Source organism: Fimicolochytrium jonesii (genome assembly GCF_025526975.1).
Source record: "Fimicolochytrium jonesii strain JEL569 chromosome Unknown EV422scaffold_21, whole genome shotgun sequence".
Classification (NCBI taxonomy): Eukaryota; Fungi; Chytridiomycota; class Chytridiomycetes; order Spizellomycetales; family Powellomycetaceae; genus Fimicolochytrium; species Fimicolochytrium jonesii.
Window position 1 is genome coordinate 17,490 of NW_026515688.1, and position 14,625 is coordinate 32,114.

General features: G+C 54.5%; 6 protein-coding genes across 6 annotated transcripts; 3 read left to right on the top strand and 3 right to left on the bottom strand.

Annotated features, from left to right (window-relative positions):
- Positions 1-48: 48 nt before the first annotated feature.
- On the top strand, positions 49-1,011 carry EV422DRAFT_508004 (uncharacterized protein; the record flags this gene model as incomplete). The annotated part of the gene is made up of 1 exon (XM_053068706.1): positions 49-1,011. The coding sequence occupies one exon, from the start codon at positions 49-51 to the stop codon at positions 1,009-1,011; it is 963 nt and encodes a 320-aa protein (XP_052923417.1).
- Positions 1,012-1,247: 236 nt separating this feature from the next.
- EV422DRAFT_167706 (cytochrome P450) lies at positions 1,248-3,495 on the top strand. The gene is made up of 3 exons (XM_053065060.1): positions 1,248-1,836; positions 1,969-2,637; positions 2,714-3,495. Exons 1-3 carry the CDS (start codon positions 1,509-1,511, stop codon positions 3,295-3,297), a joined length of 1,581 nt encoding a protein of 526 aa, XP_052923418.1. The 5' UTR covers positions 1,248-1,508; the 3' UTR covers positions 3,298-3,495.
- Positions 3,496-3,824: 329 nt separating this feature from the next.
- On the bottom strand, positions 3,825-4,506 carry EV422DRAFT_569513 (uncharacterized protein; the record flags this gene model as incomplete). The annotated part of the gene is made up of 2 exons (XM_053072775.1): positions 3,825-4,211; positions 4,354-4,506. 2 exons carry the CDS (start codon positions 4,504-4,506, stop codon positions 3,825-3,827), a joined length of 540 nt encoding a protein of 179 aa, XP_052923419.1.
- A 447-nt stretch (positions 4,507-4,953) lies between these two features.
- On the bottom strand, positions 4,954-6,844 carry EV422DRAFT_569514 (SNF2 family N-terminal domain-containing protein; the record flags this gene model as incomplete). The annotated part of the gene is made up of 4 exons (XM_053072776.1): positions 4,954-5,601; positions 5,696-5,987; positions 6,051-6,516; positions 6,592-6,844. 4 exons carry the CDS (start codon positions 6,842-6,844, stop codon positions 4,954-4,956), a joined length of 1,659 nt encoding a protein of 552 aa, XP_052923420.1.
- A 979-nt stretch (positions 6,845-7,823) lies between these two features.
- EV422DRAFT_167745 (uncharacterized protein) lies at positions 7,824-9,088 on the top strand. The gene is made up of 2 exons (XM_053065061.1): positions 7,824-8,295; positions 8,368-9,088. Exons 1-2 carry the CDS (start codon positions 8,072-8,074, stop codon positions 8,846-8,848), a joined length of 705 nt encoding a protein of 234 aa, XP_052923421.1. The 5' UTR covers positions 7,824-8,071; the 3' UTR covers positions 8,849-9,088.
- Positions 8,955-14,077, bottom strand: EV422DRAFT_537061 (P-loop containing nucleoside triphosphate hydrolase protein). The gene is made up of 5 exons (XM_053070881.1): positions 13,500-14,077; positions 13,144-13,432; positions 11,696-13,040; positions 11,199-11,611; positions 8,955-11,125 (listed from the first exon to the last, which is right to left on the bottom strand). Exons 1-5 carry the CDS (start codon positions 13,721-13,723, stop codon positions 9,329-9,331), a joined length of 4,068 nt encoding a protein of 1,355 aa, XP_052923422.1. The 5' UTR covers positions 13,724-14,077; the 3' UTR covers positions 8,955-9,328.
- Between the last annotated feature and the right edge of the window lie 548 nt (positions 14,078-14,625).

Genomic DNA, 14,625 nt, shown 5'->3' on the forward strand with positions numbered 1-14,625 from the left:
GACCGTATTGTCACAGAAGTGCCCCGTCGAGAGAGGCAACCCCCGAAGATGTATGCTTCTCCCGCTGCATTCCTGGAAGTGGACGAACGTACGATCGAGTGGCTTGTGTCGGCTAAGCTCTGCACCATCAAAGACGTCCTTGATTTCGCCTACAGGCATGCAAAACTTCGTACCTTTCGATTCTGCCTTCAGCAATGGGAAAGGACGCCAGCACGCCCCATGGATCAGTTGGGACAGGCTTCCCTCTCTTGGCCGAAGGGAAGCTTATTCGCAGTGGATGCTGATTGGACGGAATTCGTTAATATCCTCGTATCAAAAGGATTTGCCATCAATGAAGATGCCCTCGCTGGCGCTTGCGGCAAAACCGAGGTCTTCAAAGTACTCCTCGAGCGGCGACGGGCTCTGGTGCCAGCAAGTCAGGAGGATTCGAGTGTGCTAACAGCTGTTATCCCCAGCGCCATTGACTGGAAGAATATGACCGTTCTCAAGCTGCTTCTCGACTACGGAGCCGACGTCAACGGCATTCGTCGTCAGGCCGGACGAAATGCATCCGTCGATCCTCCTGCAAGCCCGTTGGAATGTGCCGTTGGAGCCGGCGCATGGGACTTTGTGGAATTTCTTCTTGAGCGCAAGGCGTCCGTAAAGTCGAGCACTTTGATGGAAGCTACTATTCGGCGGGCAAGTAGCGATGGAGGAAACCCCGAATGGGCCGTCAAGTTCTTAGACAAAGGCGCCCCTCTTAATTGGAGGACCATGACTGACGCCATGGGTTGTTCTCCGGAGATGTTCCGGGCTGTAGCAACCCACCGGACAGGCAGACGGCTGTTGCAAAAGAAGGGAGTTCAGAGTCGCGTTGTGGGCATCGCTGCGACTGTTGGCAATGTCGACGCATTGGAACTCTTGCGCACCGAGTTGGGCATTGATTTGCGAGAATATAAGGCTGCTATAATTGGCCAAGCGAGGGAACATCTCGCTGTTGTTACCCAATACTTGGCATCGGTCGGCGTATGAGGTCGGAGGGCGTAAGGGCAGAACGATTGGAGCGAGTGCGCAGGGGCACACGATTTAATCGGGACCGAACGTCTGGTCTATACTCCCCTCGGTCCCTTCGACGCCGAATCGACGGAGCGCTGACGGAGCCTCCCCCCTTTCCCCACAAACCTAGAAACGTTATCACCGCTTCCCTAACCCTAACCCTGTAGTACAGTACACTGAGTACAGTACCTTCAAGCACTGCGGGGCTGAAGGCGCTTCTTGCATTTAATACCGCGTTTGCTCCTCCTGACCTCCACGGACGCGGACGAAGGCTCGAAGGAGGCCGGCGGAAGGGGCGGACGTTCCCTTCCTCGACATCCCCCAACCGTCTCCTGCCTCCATGTGCTGTGAGTTGCGGACGACACTCTCCATACAGTAACCAGAGACCCTTGCCGCTGACCTTTTTGCCACCACAAAAACCATCCACGGACTTCACGGAGATTCCACACGCCTTCGATACGGAATCTGAAGCCATGTCCTTACTAGACCCGCTGTCGGAGTACAAGCTGATCGTGCCCATTGCCGCTCTCCTCCTCGCATATCTCCTGCACCACGTCGTGTTTTCTTCCAAGAGGAACCCAACGCTCCCAACCCCCAAGGGATCTCTTCCGATTGTCGGTTGTACGTTCCAGGCCTTGCACATCCTCAAGGACCAGACTCTCTCCGAGTTCTTGAACAAGCAACAAGATGATCTGGGGCCCTTGTGGAATTTGAACACTTTCGGCGTATACACACCCATAATTTCGGATCCCGCTACCGCCAAAAGGGTGATGACGGAAACCTCCACTTTTGTCCGAGATGGTAAGACCCTAACCTTTTTTTGCGATGCGGGAGGGAGCTGCCATGACGGGTCATTCCGTGAAACATTTCAGAGCGCTGTCTTCTTTGCGAATCACAATAATTAACAAAACTTCCACAACGCTCTTCTGTCAGATACCTTCGAAATCGCCGCTACCGGCGTTCTTCGCTACGGCCTTTTCCTCATTCCGTCCGGAGATCTATGGAAAAAACACAGGAAACTGCTCCAACCCGCCTTTTCTCCCTCTCACCTTCGTCTCGGCGCCAAAGTCTCAGTTGAGAATACCGATAACCTCCTGAGCACATGGAGAAAACATTTGTCGGTCGGCAACACGGAAAGCAATGACCGCCACATTGTGATCAATTTACATCAACACCTCAGCGGCCTAGCGCTGGATATCATCGGTCAAGTGGCTTTAGGCGGTCGTCCTTTCGGTAGCGTGGGTAACCTTCCCATAAAGAATGCGAGAGGGGAAAGCTCTGGGGAGATTCCGCAGAGTTTCATCGCGTTTGAGCAAATCATGAAGACGATAGGGTCTCGTTTCGGATTGCCGCTGTGGGCATGGAAGCTGTTGAAATTGGAGAACGATCAAGCCCAGGACGGCATTCAGTACGCCCACAACCTCGCTGCTCGGGTCGTGAAGGAAAGGCGGGAAGCGTTGAATGCGGATGGTCGCCAAAGGAAGGATCAGAAGGATTTGGATGTTTTGGACAGGGTGATCATGTCCGGGGACGCGGGGGACGCGGATGGCAGTATGTCCGATGCGGAGATAAGGGACGAGATCCTTGGATTCATGTTGGCTGGTGAGCATCATCCGACTTTCGCCCAACAAACATTTGTTAACACTTGCAATGTTAATGCATTCTTGAAAACGCTTAGGCCATGAGACAACCTCCAATGCGTTGACTTCTATCATGGTGCACCTTATGCAGAATCCGAGGGTTTACGCCAAACTCCAATCCGAAATCAAAGCCGCCTTGCCAGACAACCAAATCCCTACATACGACACGAACCTCCCCTACGCCAATTACGTCGTGAAGGAAGGGCTGCGATTGTCACCGGCCGTCCGACTCCTCATGCGAACGTCTACGAAACCTGTCACCGTGCTGGATCACCACTTTCAGGCGGGGACAAATTTCACGGTCAACGTTTACCACATGCAGAAGAGCAAGGCTATCTGGGGCCAAGACGCCGAGCAGTTCGTTCCCGAGAGATGGGAAGATTCAGAGAAGGTCAAGGAGGTGGAGGCGTCTGGAGCATATTTGCCGTTCGGAGCTGGACCGATGATGTGCATCGGGCAAAAGTTGGCAGTGTTGGAGATGAAGATGGTGTTGATTAGGTGTCTGCAGAGCTTTGATTTTGAGTTGGTTCCAGGACAGGATTTGAGGTTTACCGTCGATGATATCACCTGCGGTTTCAAAAGGGGCGTATATGTAAATGTTAAGGAGCGATTGGTGCAGTGATGTATGTAGTGTAGAGATCTAGGTTCTAGAAGCGCCAGCAAAGAAAGAAAGGATGTGAAGAGAGAGAGGGTTCTAGTAATAGACAATACAGCAATATATACCAAAACAAGTGATGGCTCAGACCTTAGCTGGTCATCTGTGATGTGGATGGGTGCCACGCCTTAGCCTTCCGCGCGGAACTACTGTATCACACCGAGCGTGTTCTTCAGCAGCTATGACACACTGGTTAACGAAGCGGTCGGTGCCTCTGAACGCCCATAACCTGCCGAGACCCAAAACAAAAGGAAGAAGTGGAACGATGTCTGCGAGCACTGACCTTGAAAATCGTGCTTACCTCGACATCGTGAAGGCCGGCGGGGACCTGACTGCACCGCCGACGGCCCTCAAAAGTGAAGATGAATAGAGAAGATCTTCATATATGCGCAAAAGGGTGCCAGGTACTTAATCTATGTCAAGTACACACCACGGGAGCAGGCAGAAGACGGATTCAGCTCTGCTGCAGCGAGCTTCCACATTTCTGCGGTTATCTACCCAGCTGCGGGGGACACGGATTTGAAACGGGAAGAAATCAGAGCAAGCAGACCCTTGATCTTCTGGTACGGAGTCTGTCCAACCCTCAGAACCCGTTGCAAGTTATCAAGCTGCACTTGACGATCCGTTCCTTTTGGATCAAAGATTGAATAGTAGGTGTCGCTGCACGTGTCTGTACCGTAGATGGCGCCGCAGGCTGTTGGGCGTTGGGGGAGGGTGGATTGGCGCTTGGTGAGGTCGGTAGGGTGGCCAAATCGGTGAAACGGGAGGGAGAGCGTGGTGGAGGACACGGCGGGAAGGATGGCTAGGTTGCCGTTGAAGTATGTAGAACGGTGGATTGTGCATCTTGCTTGTTTTTGGATGAGGACGAAGGCCGTCAACAGCTAGCCCGTGGCATTCAGCAGTGGCTTCATTTCGAGGAGCGTCTGCGATTCAAGGACTTTGTACAATGCGTCGTCGTGATCAGAAGCCAGTTTGCTGTTGAGCTCCCGGATTTGTTTCCGTCGTGAGGTTGCGAGTGAGCACCAGAGGTGGATTTGTTAGACGGTCCGGTCTCATCCGGATTGCAGGCTGATTCGTGTCGCGCACAGCGAGAGACTCTAGAGCCAGACAGTCGACGGCGTCCTTCAGAGAGTCGGGGTCTCCGACGGTCAGGACCTCAAAGGGGCCAAGAGACATCGTTTTGCTGACTTCGTCTTGAGAGTTGGAGATATCTGGCTCTAAATCAGCGGAGTGTAGTAGTACGAACCAGGTCTCAACTCCCGCGACATCTCCCGCCGCGGCATGCGCATCCAGCCCGCGAATGTACAGTACAAGGGAAGTACTGTATGTACGAGCGTTGGAAAGCGGACATCGCGTCGGAGTCTGGGATATCCGCGTTCGGATCTACACGCTTGGAAAGGTAACCGTGCATGTGCTTTATGTTGGCCGAGGTCGCGTATCCTTTCAACAGCGCCTCCCAAGTGGTCTGATCTGCGACTTCAGCAGTTTTCATCCCTTGGAGTAATCGAGCGACCCACCCGATATCGTCGTGTATCGGGGTAGCGGGGTCATATAGTGTAATATTCCACTACCAATCCCTCCAAGCTACGCAATATACGCCAACCTCCTTACCCCTCTCCCACCCTACTCAACATGCTCCACCTCAATAACCTCCATGACCGCCCTCGCCAACTCCATCTTCCCATCTTTAATCTCCTCCATCCGATCCATAACTCCCGACATCCCCTCCGTACACTTCAAATCAAAGCACCAAACCTTCTCATAAGTGGAACCAATCCGATGCACACGGGCAATAGCCTGCTGCTCAATGGCCGGGTTGTACCAGTGTCCGTAAAGTATGACGACGTTTGCTTTCTGGAGGTTGAGGCCTGTGGCGCCGATGTGGAGAGTTGAGAGGAGGATGTTTGTTTCGTGGTTGGGGTTGGACCCGAGGAAGCTGTCAATGAGGGTTCGGCGGTCTTCGGGTTTGCTGATTTCGCCGGTTAGAAGACTGTGGGTGAAGAGTTTTGCATTCTTTGGGTCAGATTTTTCCAGGGCGGTTAGACGCTCGGCGATGTGGTCGAGGTCCGCTTTGTGCAGGGAGAAGATGACGATTTTGAAGATGGTTGTTTCAGGTGACATGTCTTTGACTTCGGCAGGGATGCCTGGACCAAGGTAACGCTTGAACGTTTGGGTTGGCGGCACCTTTTTTCGCAAGTCTTTGAGGAGGGCCATGAGGGTGTTCAAGCGAGCACTCCCACTTGGGTCCTCCGGGCCGGGTGTCTGAATTGCCTGCGAGAGGAAGAATGAATGAAGAGGGGCTACCATCCGTCGAATGCTTCAAGCGTAGTCCAGAGGCATGGTAAGCGCAGGAGATAAAAGTTACCTGCACTTCCCGAAGCGCCTTGACCAATCCATTCGGGGCTTCATTCCGAGCCTCCATAATGCGATCTACCTCATCATCGCTCAGCGAATGAACGACGGACGTCTCCCATAATTGCGGCAAGATAAGCTCGCCGCCCCTCTGTCCACCCGATTTTGAGCTGCTAGCCAGAGCGAGCTTGGTGCGACGAAGAATTGTGTCTCGGAGGATTTGCTCATCGTTAAATGTCCAGTTTGACGGATCTTTGTCGAATAAAGCAGCGTATGCGTGGGGTGAGCGCAAGAACTCAAAATGCCTGAGAAAATCGTAAGCTGTGGGTTTTGTATGTCGACGGAAAACCTGGCAAACCATTACTTACGCCTGAAGGTCCGTAAGCTTATTCTCAACGGGAGTTGCAGTGCAGCACCATCGCGACCACGCCGTAAGCCGCTTGAGATTGATCGCAGCGTTTGTCTCCGCATTTTTGACTTTGGACGCCTCATCCAAGATGATACGACGCCAGGAGATCGCATTCAGACAAGTGAACAGCTTCGATCTCCGGTTCTTGAATGGCTCGTAGTTTGTAATTACGATCGGGTACTTTGAAACTTCAGCAGCGTCCATCTTGAGGAAGGCTTCTTTGGATCTGCTGTCAGTAGCGCTCTTGTGGAAGAGAATATATGGCAGACGGTCGACGCCCACAGCTTTCGAAATCTCGGCTTCCCAAGTTTTGAAGAGGCCCAAGTCGCATACGATCAGAGTCGATGTTGAGAATCGGTTGCTGTCCGTCCCGCGGGTCCACGTGGCCAAAGTCAATGAGAGTAGTTGTCTGGTTTTGCCAAGACCTGAGTCGTGAGAGGCTTGTCAATATGACATGTATGACGCTGAGGTAGAAAAGCATGTTGACTTGACTTGCTCACCCATATCATCAGCAATCAATCCGCCGGTGTTCTTCGGGACTTGCTCCTGAACCGCTCCCACTTGCTCTTTCTGCAACATCCATCGAAGGCCGTCGAGTTGATGCGGGTGTAGGCCCTTCATTCCAAGTTTCTCAACCGCAGCATTCAATTGGTCCCTCTCCTGAGCTGTAGCCGAACGGGTAGCCCTCTGCAATACGAAAGCGGTGTTGGACGACCGGTACGTGACAAGACAATGAATGGGTCCAATCTCCATATGCACATACCCCTTCTTTGCTTGCTAGGACACTCTTCGGAATTGGCGCAGGCGCACGAGGCAACAGACTTGTCGACAGGATCCCAATCGACGCATTCCCTTTGTCAGACTTTTGATCGGACCCAGCCGGCGACGCTTCGCTTGCATCAAGTCTCAATTTGCTATGGTACTGGTCGCAATAGCCAAAAACCGCCGGCCTTCCACACACTGCCCCAGTCTTGCCCAGAATCGCTTGGCAAGTGGTTGCGGGACACTGACGATGCTCAGATTTAGCGGGAAACAAGATCTTATTGACCGGAGAAGCGCTGAGGCCAGCCGGTAACACGATCTTTCTGGCCGGCGAAGTTCCCAGCTCTTTCTCAGTGTCAGACCCATACCCCGAGTCGGCGGGCGATATCTGCCTCGCAAGGCGAGTGGGAGGAGGCGTTTTGGGACGACTGGAGCTTGATGAAGCTGGGAGTCTGGTTTGGCTAACAGGGGCGCTGTCGGTGGTACAGGTGGAAATGGCCGACGGCCTCAAATTGCTGTGGTACTGATCGCAGTAGCCTAGAATCGCCTTTCTCCCACAGGGTTGGCCGGGCCGAGAGCTTCTCTCGTTTAGAATCGCTTGGCACGTTGACATGGTTGGGTTAGCTTCGTGCTGGTTCCGAGTCGGCCCAGTCACCGTCTGAGAGTCTATAGCCAAGAGGGGTCCCGACTGAGATGTTCCCACGCGGAAATAGAAGCTCATCTCCAAGAGAACGTTTGTGATGGAATGTGGATGTGGGAGCCGTCGGAGCCTCGCGGAGGTGTTAGTAACAGCTGGAGAACACCGCTTGCCACGTCAGCGCAATCCCTTTCATTTCCCTCCACGTCGTGTTCCACCATGCCACGTTCCAGAATGCATCTCAGATGCCCATGATCCACTTCCATGTTGCAAGCTGGTGTGCGACGAACTCCGCCAGCAGGACTTGGACGTGGCCTCCAGAAATGCGGTTGCATAGACCATGTCAGAAAGCTACGCCCGCGGCGTTTCGCTCCCAAGATGCGAGATATCTGCACACCCGCGAGATGGCGGCGACGGGCACACAGAGAGTCCATCGAGAAAAGAAGAAAAAGAATGAGGATCGCCAAGCGTATATAAAGCTGTCCTGTTGCTGGTCCCTCCCATAAACAGATCCAGTACTACTCACATATATCGTATAGTTTCTGAAAGTGACAAGATCACCCAAACGAAAGCCACCGAAAATGTCCAGAATCATCCTAACCGGCGCCACAGGCATGACAGGCGGCGAAACGCTACGCCAGCTTCTCGCTCACCCGGCCGTCGAGAAGGTTACTGTCCTCACTCGCCGCCCACTCACCGACCCGGCCGTCAACACTTCTCCAAAGCTTGTTACGGTCATCCACAACGATTTTACCGAGTACAATTCGATCGTGGGAAAGCTTCAGGGTCATGACGCTCTGATTTGGTACGTATGATGCATATGGACTGGAATTCATACAAACGCACGTTGACCCCCATGTTCCTTCTTCTTTCGCAGGTGCCTCGGCGGCAAACCCAGCCCCGACCAGTCCGAATCCGACTTCATCCGTATCAACCACGACTTCCCCGTCAACGCCGCCAAAGCCCTCTCCCACCTTTCTCCCACATTCCGTTTCTGCCACGTCTCCGGCATGAGCGTCACGCAAAATGAAGACGCCGTCTTCCCCTGGCAGAAGATAACGCGGAATATCAAAGGCCGTTCTGAGCGCCATTTGAACGATATCCATGCCGCTCAGCCGACGTTTGAGACGTACCACCTCCACCCTGCGGGGATCATACCGCCGAAGGCGACGGAGACGTGGACGGCGTTTGCGGTGACCGCCGCGATTGCGCCGTTCATTGTAGTAAAGGTGGAGGATTTGGCGGAGGCGTTGATTTATTGTGCGTTGAATGGGTGGGAGGTGCCGAAGGATAGGGTTATTGGGAATGGAGTGATTAAGACCATTGCTGCGAAGGAAAGGGTTGCTGCGTCGTCTTAGATCTACAGGGACATTGCACATACAGCACTATCGCCATTTTCATTTCTTGTTGATACCCCTTTCTATATATGCATCGCAATTTAACCCTGAATGCTTCAAGCCGTCCACAACCATAAAACTCCGACACTGTAGCCCCTTTCGTGTCAGTTCCAGCGCAAGGGATGGAGAACACAAAATGCGAAGGATCACAACAAGTGGAGGACTCCGGGAGGATGAAGGCGAACCAGCGCAGTATGATATAAGAGATTCAAGGGTCTAAACGAGAATAAGGATGTATTGATACGATATGTCGGATTGCGATGTCATACGCCTTGTATAGAAGAAAGAAAACGCCAGGAGACGCCAGGAGGGGTGCCTTCAGGGGTCTGAAGGTTACCTATCCTCACTAGCAATGTCCACCTCCGCTCTAACCCACTATCTAAGGATGATTGATGAAAGCAGAGGGGAGGTAATTAAAGGGAAGTCAGGGTCAGTAAAGTTCTACGCAAACGCAATCTCCCGCACCCGCGCAGCCTCAGCAGGTCCCGCCGACTCCACCAGCGCCGCAAACGCCGACTCAGGCCTATCGCGCAACAGTGTTTTCGGGGAGTCAAACTCAAGCACCGTGCCCTTGTCCATGACCAGCACTTTATCGCAGGCGGCAACGGTAACAAGCCGATGCGCGATACACAGCACGGTAGTATTTTGCAGTTCTTCCGCCATGGCTTTTTGAATCCGGTCTTCGGCGGCGGCGTCGACGGCGGCTGTTGCTTCGTCGAGGACGAGGACTGCGGGGTGGTGGAGGAGTGCGCGGCCCAGTAAGAGGAGTTGGCGTTGGCCAGCGCTCAGGTTGTCGCCGCCTTCAGTGACGGGGGCGTCGAGCTTTTCCGGGAGCGATGCCACGTACTCTTGCAGAGCGACAGTTTCTAATACGCGCCAGAGGCGGTCGTCACTATCCTTCTTCTCCGTCATGACAGCTCCACTACTGCTGCCGTCGTTGGCGTCGGTCAGGTTAGACCTGATCGTGCCTTGGAAAAGCACAGGTTCCTGCGGGATGATGGTGATTCCTTTCCGCAGCGTGGCGAGACCGAGCTGAGCAATATCGTGGCCGTCCACGACAATCCGGCCGCCTTTCGCCTCAACGAGCCGGAACAGCGCCGCCATCAAGGTGCTTTTTCCGGCGCCGGTTCTGCCGACGACTCCAATCTTCTCTCCAGCGGTCGCGACGAACGATACGTTGTCGAGCACGTTCTTGGCATCCGATTCGGCGCTGTAGGAGATGGTCAGGTTCTCGAACGCGATATGGCCTTTGGCGGGCCATGTTCCCTCCGCAGGGTCCTTTGGCAAATGTGTCGGCGCCTCCACAGGCAGACCGTCTGCATAATGAGTGAGTCTCTCCACCGAGTTGAAGGACGCTTCAAGTTGCCCCGCCATGAATAGCACACCCTGCAACGTTTGACCGAGCCCGATGGTCGACGACAACCCTAGTCCGATGGAAGCGGGGCTTACGCCGCCAGACCCCGCGACGATGAGCAAGACAATGACGATGGCGGAGGTGAGGAGATTCAACCGCAGATCGAACCAGTATGCCGTGCTGTTGAGTAGTAAATGGGCCTTGTTGGCCAGATCGGTCGTCGATTGCTGTTTAGCGATGAACGCGTCCTGAGCGCCGAACGCGCGGACGATCGGGATGCCCGTCAGGGTCTCAGAGAGGTGAGCGTTCAGCGGCGATCGCATGATGGACGACAACCGCTTCAGCTCTCGGTATGAAGCTTGTCTAAAGCGAAAGATGTAGAACGCGGGACCCGCGAGAACAGCGATGGGAATCAGCATGTACGGCGAGACGTACGCGACGATGATAAGCATCGACACGAGCATGACGGCGTTGGCAACGAAATTGTTGATCAGCATCCCCATTTCCAAATCCAACGACTGCACGTCGGTCGTCATGCGGTTGAGAATCCTCCCGATTGGTTGGCCGTCATAAAATCCCATTGGCGCGCGAGAGAGCCCCATCAGCGCTTTGTCGTGGAATGTCTCGGCGGCTTTGTACGAGCCGCGGATGTTGATCAGGAAGGTTAGGACGATGACCACAGCCTCGAGCATGCCGACGCCGACGTAGAAGTGGAGGTACTGGTCGAAGGTCCAGCCCCATGCGTCGGACGTCCAGACGGCGAGGAAGATCTTGTTGAGAGTCGCCGCAGCGACGAAGAGTGGAAGCACGACGACGAGTCCGAATTTGAACATGGAACCCGAGGCGTTGGTGTATGCTTTGAAGAACTTGGATTGAACGGCGCCCTGAACAAACGAAATTGCGTGACAGTTGTGAGTAAGGTGTCGTTGCGCGTGCGACCAGAACAAGCGCACATACCTCTCTGCGGTCCTCGGCAATCAACTCCTGTTCCTTCAGCTCCTTTTGCACCTTCTCAATAACCGCAGCAACATTGTCCACCGGTGCGACATCCGGCTCAACAACAGCCTCCTCGTCTTCCTTCTTTTCGGCTTGGTACGACTTCATCATTTCCACAAGTTTGCCCTCCTTATCCTGCATCAGAGCGTCGAAGGTGCCCTTCTGCACGATCCGGCCTGCCTCCATGACGACAACGAGGTCCATGGCCGGGAGGTATTGCAGCTGATGCGTGACAAGGACACGAGTCTTCCCCTTCAGTGGGGCGCCGCAGATGGTTTCGTCAAACAGCTGACGTCCTACACGCGCGTCCAGCGCCGCCAAAGGATCGTCTAGAAGCAACATGTCCGCGTTGTGTCCGATGGCGCGGGCCAGGCCTATACACGGGAGGAGGCGAAGAAAAGCGTTGATTAGACTCGTTCATTCCCCAAAAGCATGGAAGGCTCAGGCTCGTTGCTTACCGACACGTGCTCGCTGGCCACCACTAAGCGAGATGCCCTTTTCGCCGACACGGGTGCCGGCACCGTGCGTCATAAGGCGAAGATCATCGTCAAGCATCGCTGCCTTTACAGCCGCGTCGAAATCGGTCGTCTGACCATGCTGGAACGGACCGAGGATGTTTTCCTTGACCGTGGCGGAGAGGATCCACGCCTCCTGCGGGCAGTACGCCGTGGTGCCGTGCACGGAGGCCTTGCCCCCTACTTTGCGCAGATCGCCGACCAGGGCGGAGAGCAGGGACGTCTTTCCTGAGCCGACCGGACCGACCACGCCGACCAACGCGCCGCGGGGGATCTCGAGCGATACGTCCGTAAGCTGGAACGGTTCGGCGGCGGATTCGGCCGCCTCTTTGCCTTCTGGCGCATCCTCCTCCCGCGCTTTTTCATAAGTGAACGTCGCGTTCGTCAACTCGACCGCAAGCGCTGATGTTGTGTCCGGTACCACACGCGTCGTGTAATCCTGCGGGTCTTTCTCCTCAGCCAGGAGGAACTCAGAAACCCGCTTGAACGACACCCACGCGCCGACGAGGGTCATCGCTTGGCCCGGGAACGTGCCGGAGGGTAGCATCAACGCCCCAATCAGTCCAAGGATGGTGAACACGTTCCCGGCCGTCAGCGCACCGCCCAGCTGCGAGTAGCTGATGATGGTGAGAGTGGGCATTAGAATCGTCTGGAACGACACGATCGAGAACAGGGCCGCCAGGGCTATCAGGAATAGTCTGAGTCCCGATAATTGCGTTCGGCGCGTTTCCAGTATCTTGCCGACAAAGCTGTTCTCCAGCGCCTGGTACTTGATCATCCGCACGCCGTACAGGAACTCACGGAGCTTCTTTGTCCGTCCGTCCAACGCATGCATGTATGCTATCTGTCCCTTCATCAGGAAGCGCGTAACAAGCCCCATCGAGAGCGCCGCAAGCGTCAGGTAGGTCCCCGCAGATACCCACGTGGTGACGCCAAGGATCCTGGCAAGGAAGTAAAGCGCGAGGGCGATCTGCGCGAACGAGGCAACGGCCCCAACCCCGTCGTTGAGCAAGTGTGTAAGGTTTTTGACATCCACATCCACGAGGGAGTTGATTTTGCCAGCGGAGAAGGTGAGCCGCGCTTTGGTTGACAGCCGCATGGCTTTGGCGTAAACGGCACCGATGAGGATGGCTTTCAAGCGCATTTCAAAGACGAGGGAGAGGGAAAGGAAGGTTGCTGAGCAGGCCGCGTACGCGATATTGAGGAGGCCATATATCGCGGCGTAGATGTAGACGCTTTTGATCGTGAGTGTGGATTGGTCGAATGTTGGGTCGAGGAGATTGATTACCTGAACGGGAGAAGAGATGCCGTTGATACAAAGTTCGGGAGGGTCTTTGAGCTCGCGGATGGCAGATGCCGATCGCGCGCAACGACCTAGGCAATGCACTCACATTCTGTATCAGTTGCGGCTGAATCAGGGAAATAGCAACATTAACCCCGCTCAACACCAACCCCGCAATGAACATCCACGCAAAGATCCGAAACAGCAGCGACGCAAGCGCCGCCGACGACACCGGCTTGACCGCCGCGCCGTCAACCTGCTGATGCTTCCGCGCGCCATGCACGCGCGTCCAAAAGGGGTCCAGCGATCCAATGAAAGATTGCGCCTCATCGCTGCGACTTATAGCGGGGAGATCTTCTTCTTGGAGGGATTTGCGGTAGCCTTTTTTGAGGAGTGGGCTGGGGGGGTGGTTCAGTTAGTGTTAAGCTCGTGGAGGCCCGAGTAAAGGCCCGACGAGGGTATTACCTGAGCCATGAAATGGTTATAAATGATAAAAGGTTGCGGTGCACACGTCCAGCGCTTCGTGTTGACGTCTCGTCTACGGCCAATGATGGCGATATCGCCGTCGCGCCTGTCGCTTTCATGGCGGCGGAAGGTCGAGATCGGGGGAAACTAAACTGGAGCCCGGAAGTGACGAATAGGGCCCGAGTCTGGCAGCCCTCCGAACTATTTATATCGCCCCTTCCCATGTGCGATCCCGCTCCCTTCAGGGCGATCCCACGAAAATCTCCGAGTCCTCATCTTGGCGGCCTGATTTTCGTGGGACGGTGGGCGTATATTATGATGAGTTGTACGGGGAACCTTCAACGCGAATGGCAGAGTGAAATATCGTGGGTCTACACCTTGGCGTGCAGTACTGTGAGGCTTCACAGTCCCCCACAATTTGGATGCTCCAACTAAATGGCTAGGGAAGTTGTGGTCTGAGCGGCCTCGGCCGAACGTTCGTTTGGAAGGTTTCATTATGCATGGGATGGATATCTTCATTGCAAACCGCTCGCGGTGACGTCTTGGAATGGGAAATCGGGTCCACAACTTGGCGTGCATGTGTAATAAGTGACCCCGTAATTATTGCGGAGCCTTTTCGCGGCTGGAATATTAGTAGTAGTGGATTGAGTCTGGGACCGCTCCGTTCGGCGAACATTAGGGCGATGGTATCTGGATTCTGGACGATTGCGGTATCTTCAGGGTTATCCCTCCCTGTGCATCGCATACAACTCTTATTGCGCCTGCGACGTTCCAAATCTCTCTCCTTGGAACGATTTGCGTTCCTCTTATCGCCCTTTTGTTGGGTGACGGAAGAGCCGGGGACGACCAAGGAAAATGTTTGAACCTCGTCTCCGTATGGTACTAGGCGATAAGAGGAACGTACAACGTTCCAAATCTCTCTCAAACGATTTGCGTTCCTCTTATCGCCCTTTTGTTGGGTGACGGAAGAGCCGGGGACGACCAAGGAAAATGTTTGAACCTCGTCTCCGTATGGTACTAGGCGATAAGAGGAACGTACAACGTTCCAAATCTCTCTCAAACGATTTGCGTTCCTCTTATCGCCCTTTTGTTGGGTGACGGAAGAGCCGGGGACGTCATGGGATGA

What these genes read in the sequence shown, in the direction of transcription:
- EV422DRAFT_167706 (XM_053065060.1), top strand. Translation starts at nt 1,509, where the DNA reads ATGTCCTTACTAGACCCGCTGTCGGAGTACAAGCTGATCGTGCCCATT. An exon ending in CTCCACTTTTGTCCGAGATG is followed by an intron (nt 1,837 to 1,968) that starts GTAAGACCCTAA and finishes CTCTTCTGTCAG; the next exon opens with ATACCTTCGAAATCGCCGCT. An exon ending in CCTTGGATTCATGTTGGCTG is followed by an intron (nt 2,638 to 2,713) that starts GTGAGCATCATC and finishes GAAAACGCTTAG; the next exon opens with GCCATGAGACAACCTCCAAT.
- EV422DRAFT_167745 (XM_053065061.1), top strand. Translation starts at nt 8,072, where the DNA reads ATGTCCAGAATCATCCTAACCGGCGCCACAGGCATGACAGGCGGCGAA. An exon ending in GGTCATGACGCTCTGATTTG is followed by an intron (nt 8,296 to 8,367) that starts GTACGTATGATG and finishes CTTCTTTCGCAG; the next exon opens with GTGCCTCGGCGGCAAACCCA.
- EV422DRAFT_537061 (XM_053070881.1), bottom strand. Translation starts at nt 13,723, where the DNA reads ATGGGAAGGGGCGATATAAATAGTTCGGAGGGCTGCCAGACTCGGGCC. An exon ending in AGCCGCAACTGATACAGAAT is followed by an intron (nt 13,041 to 13,143) that starts GTGAGTGCATTG and finishes TCTCCCGTTCAG; the next exon opens with GTAATCAATCTCCTCGACCC. An exon ending in TGGCCAGCGAGCACGTGTCG is followed by an intron (nt 11,612 to 11,695) that starts GTAAGCAACGAG and finishes TCCCGTGTATAG; the next exon opens with GCCTGGCCCGCGCCATCGGA.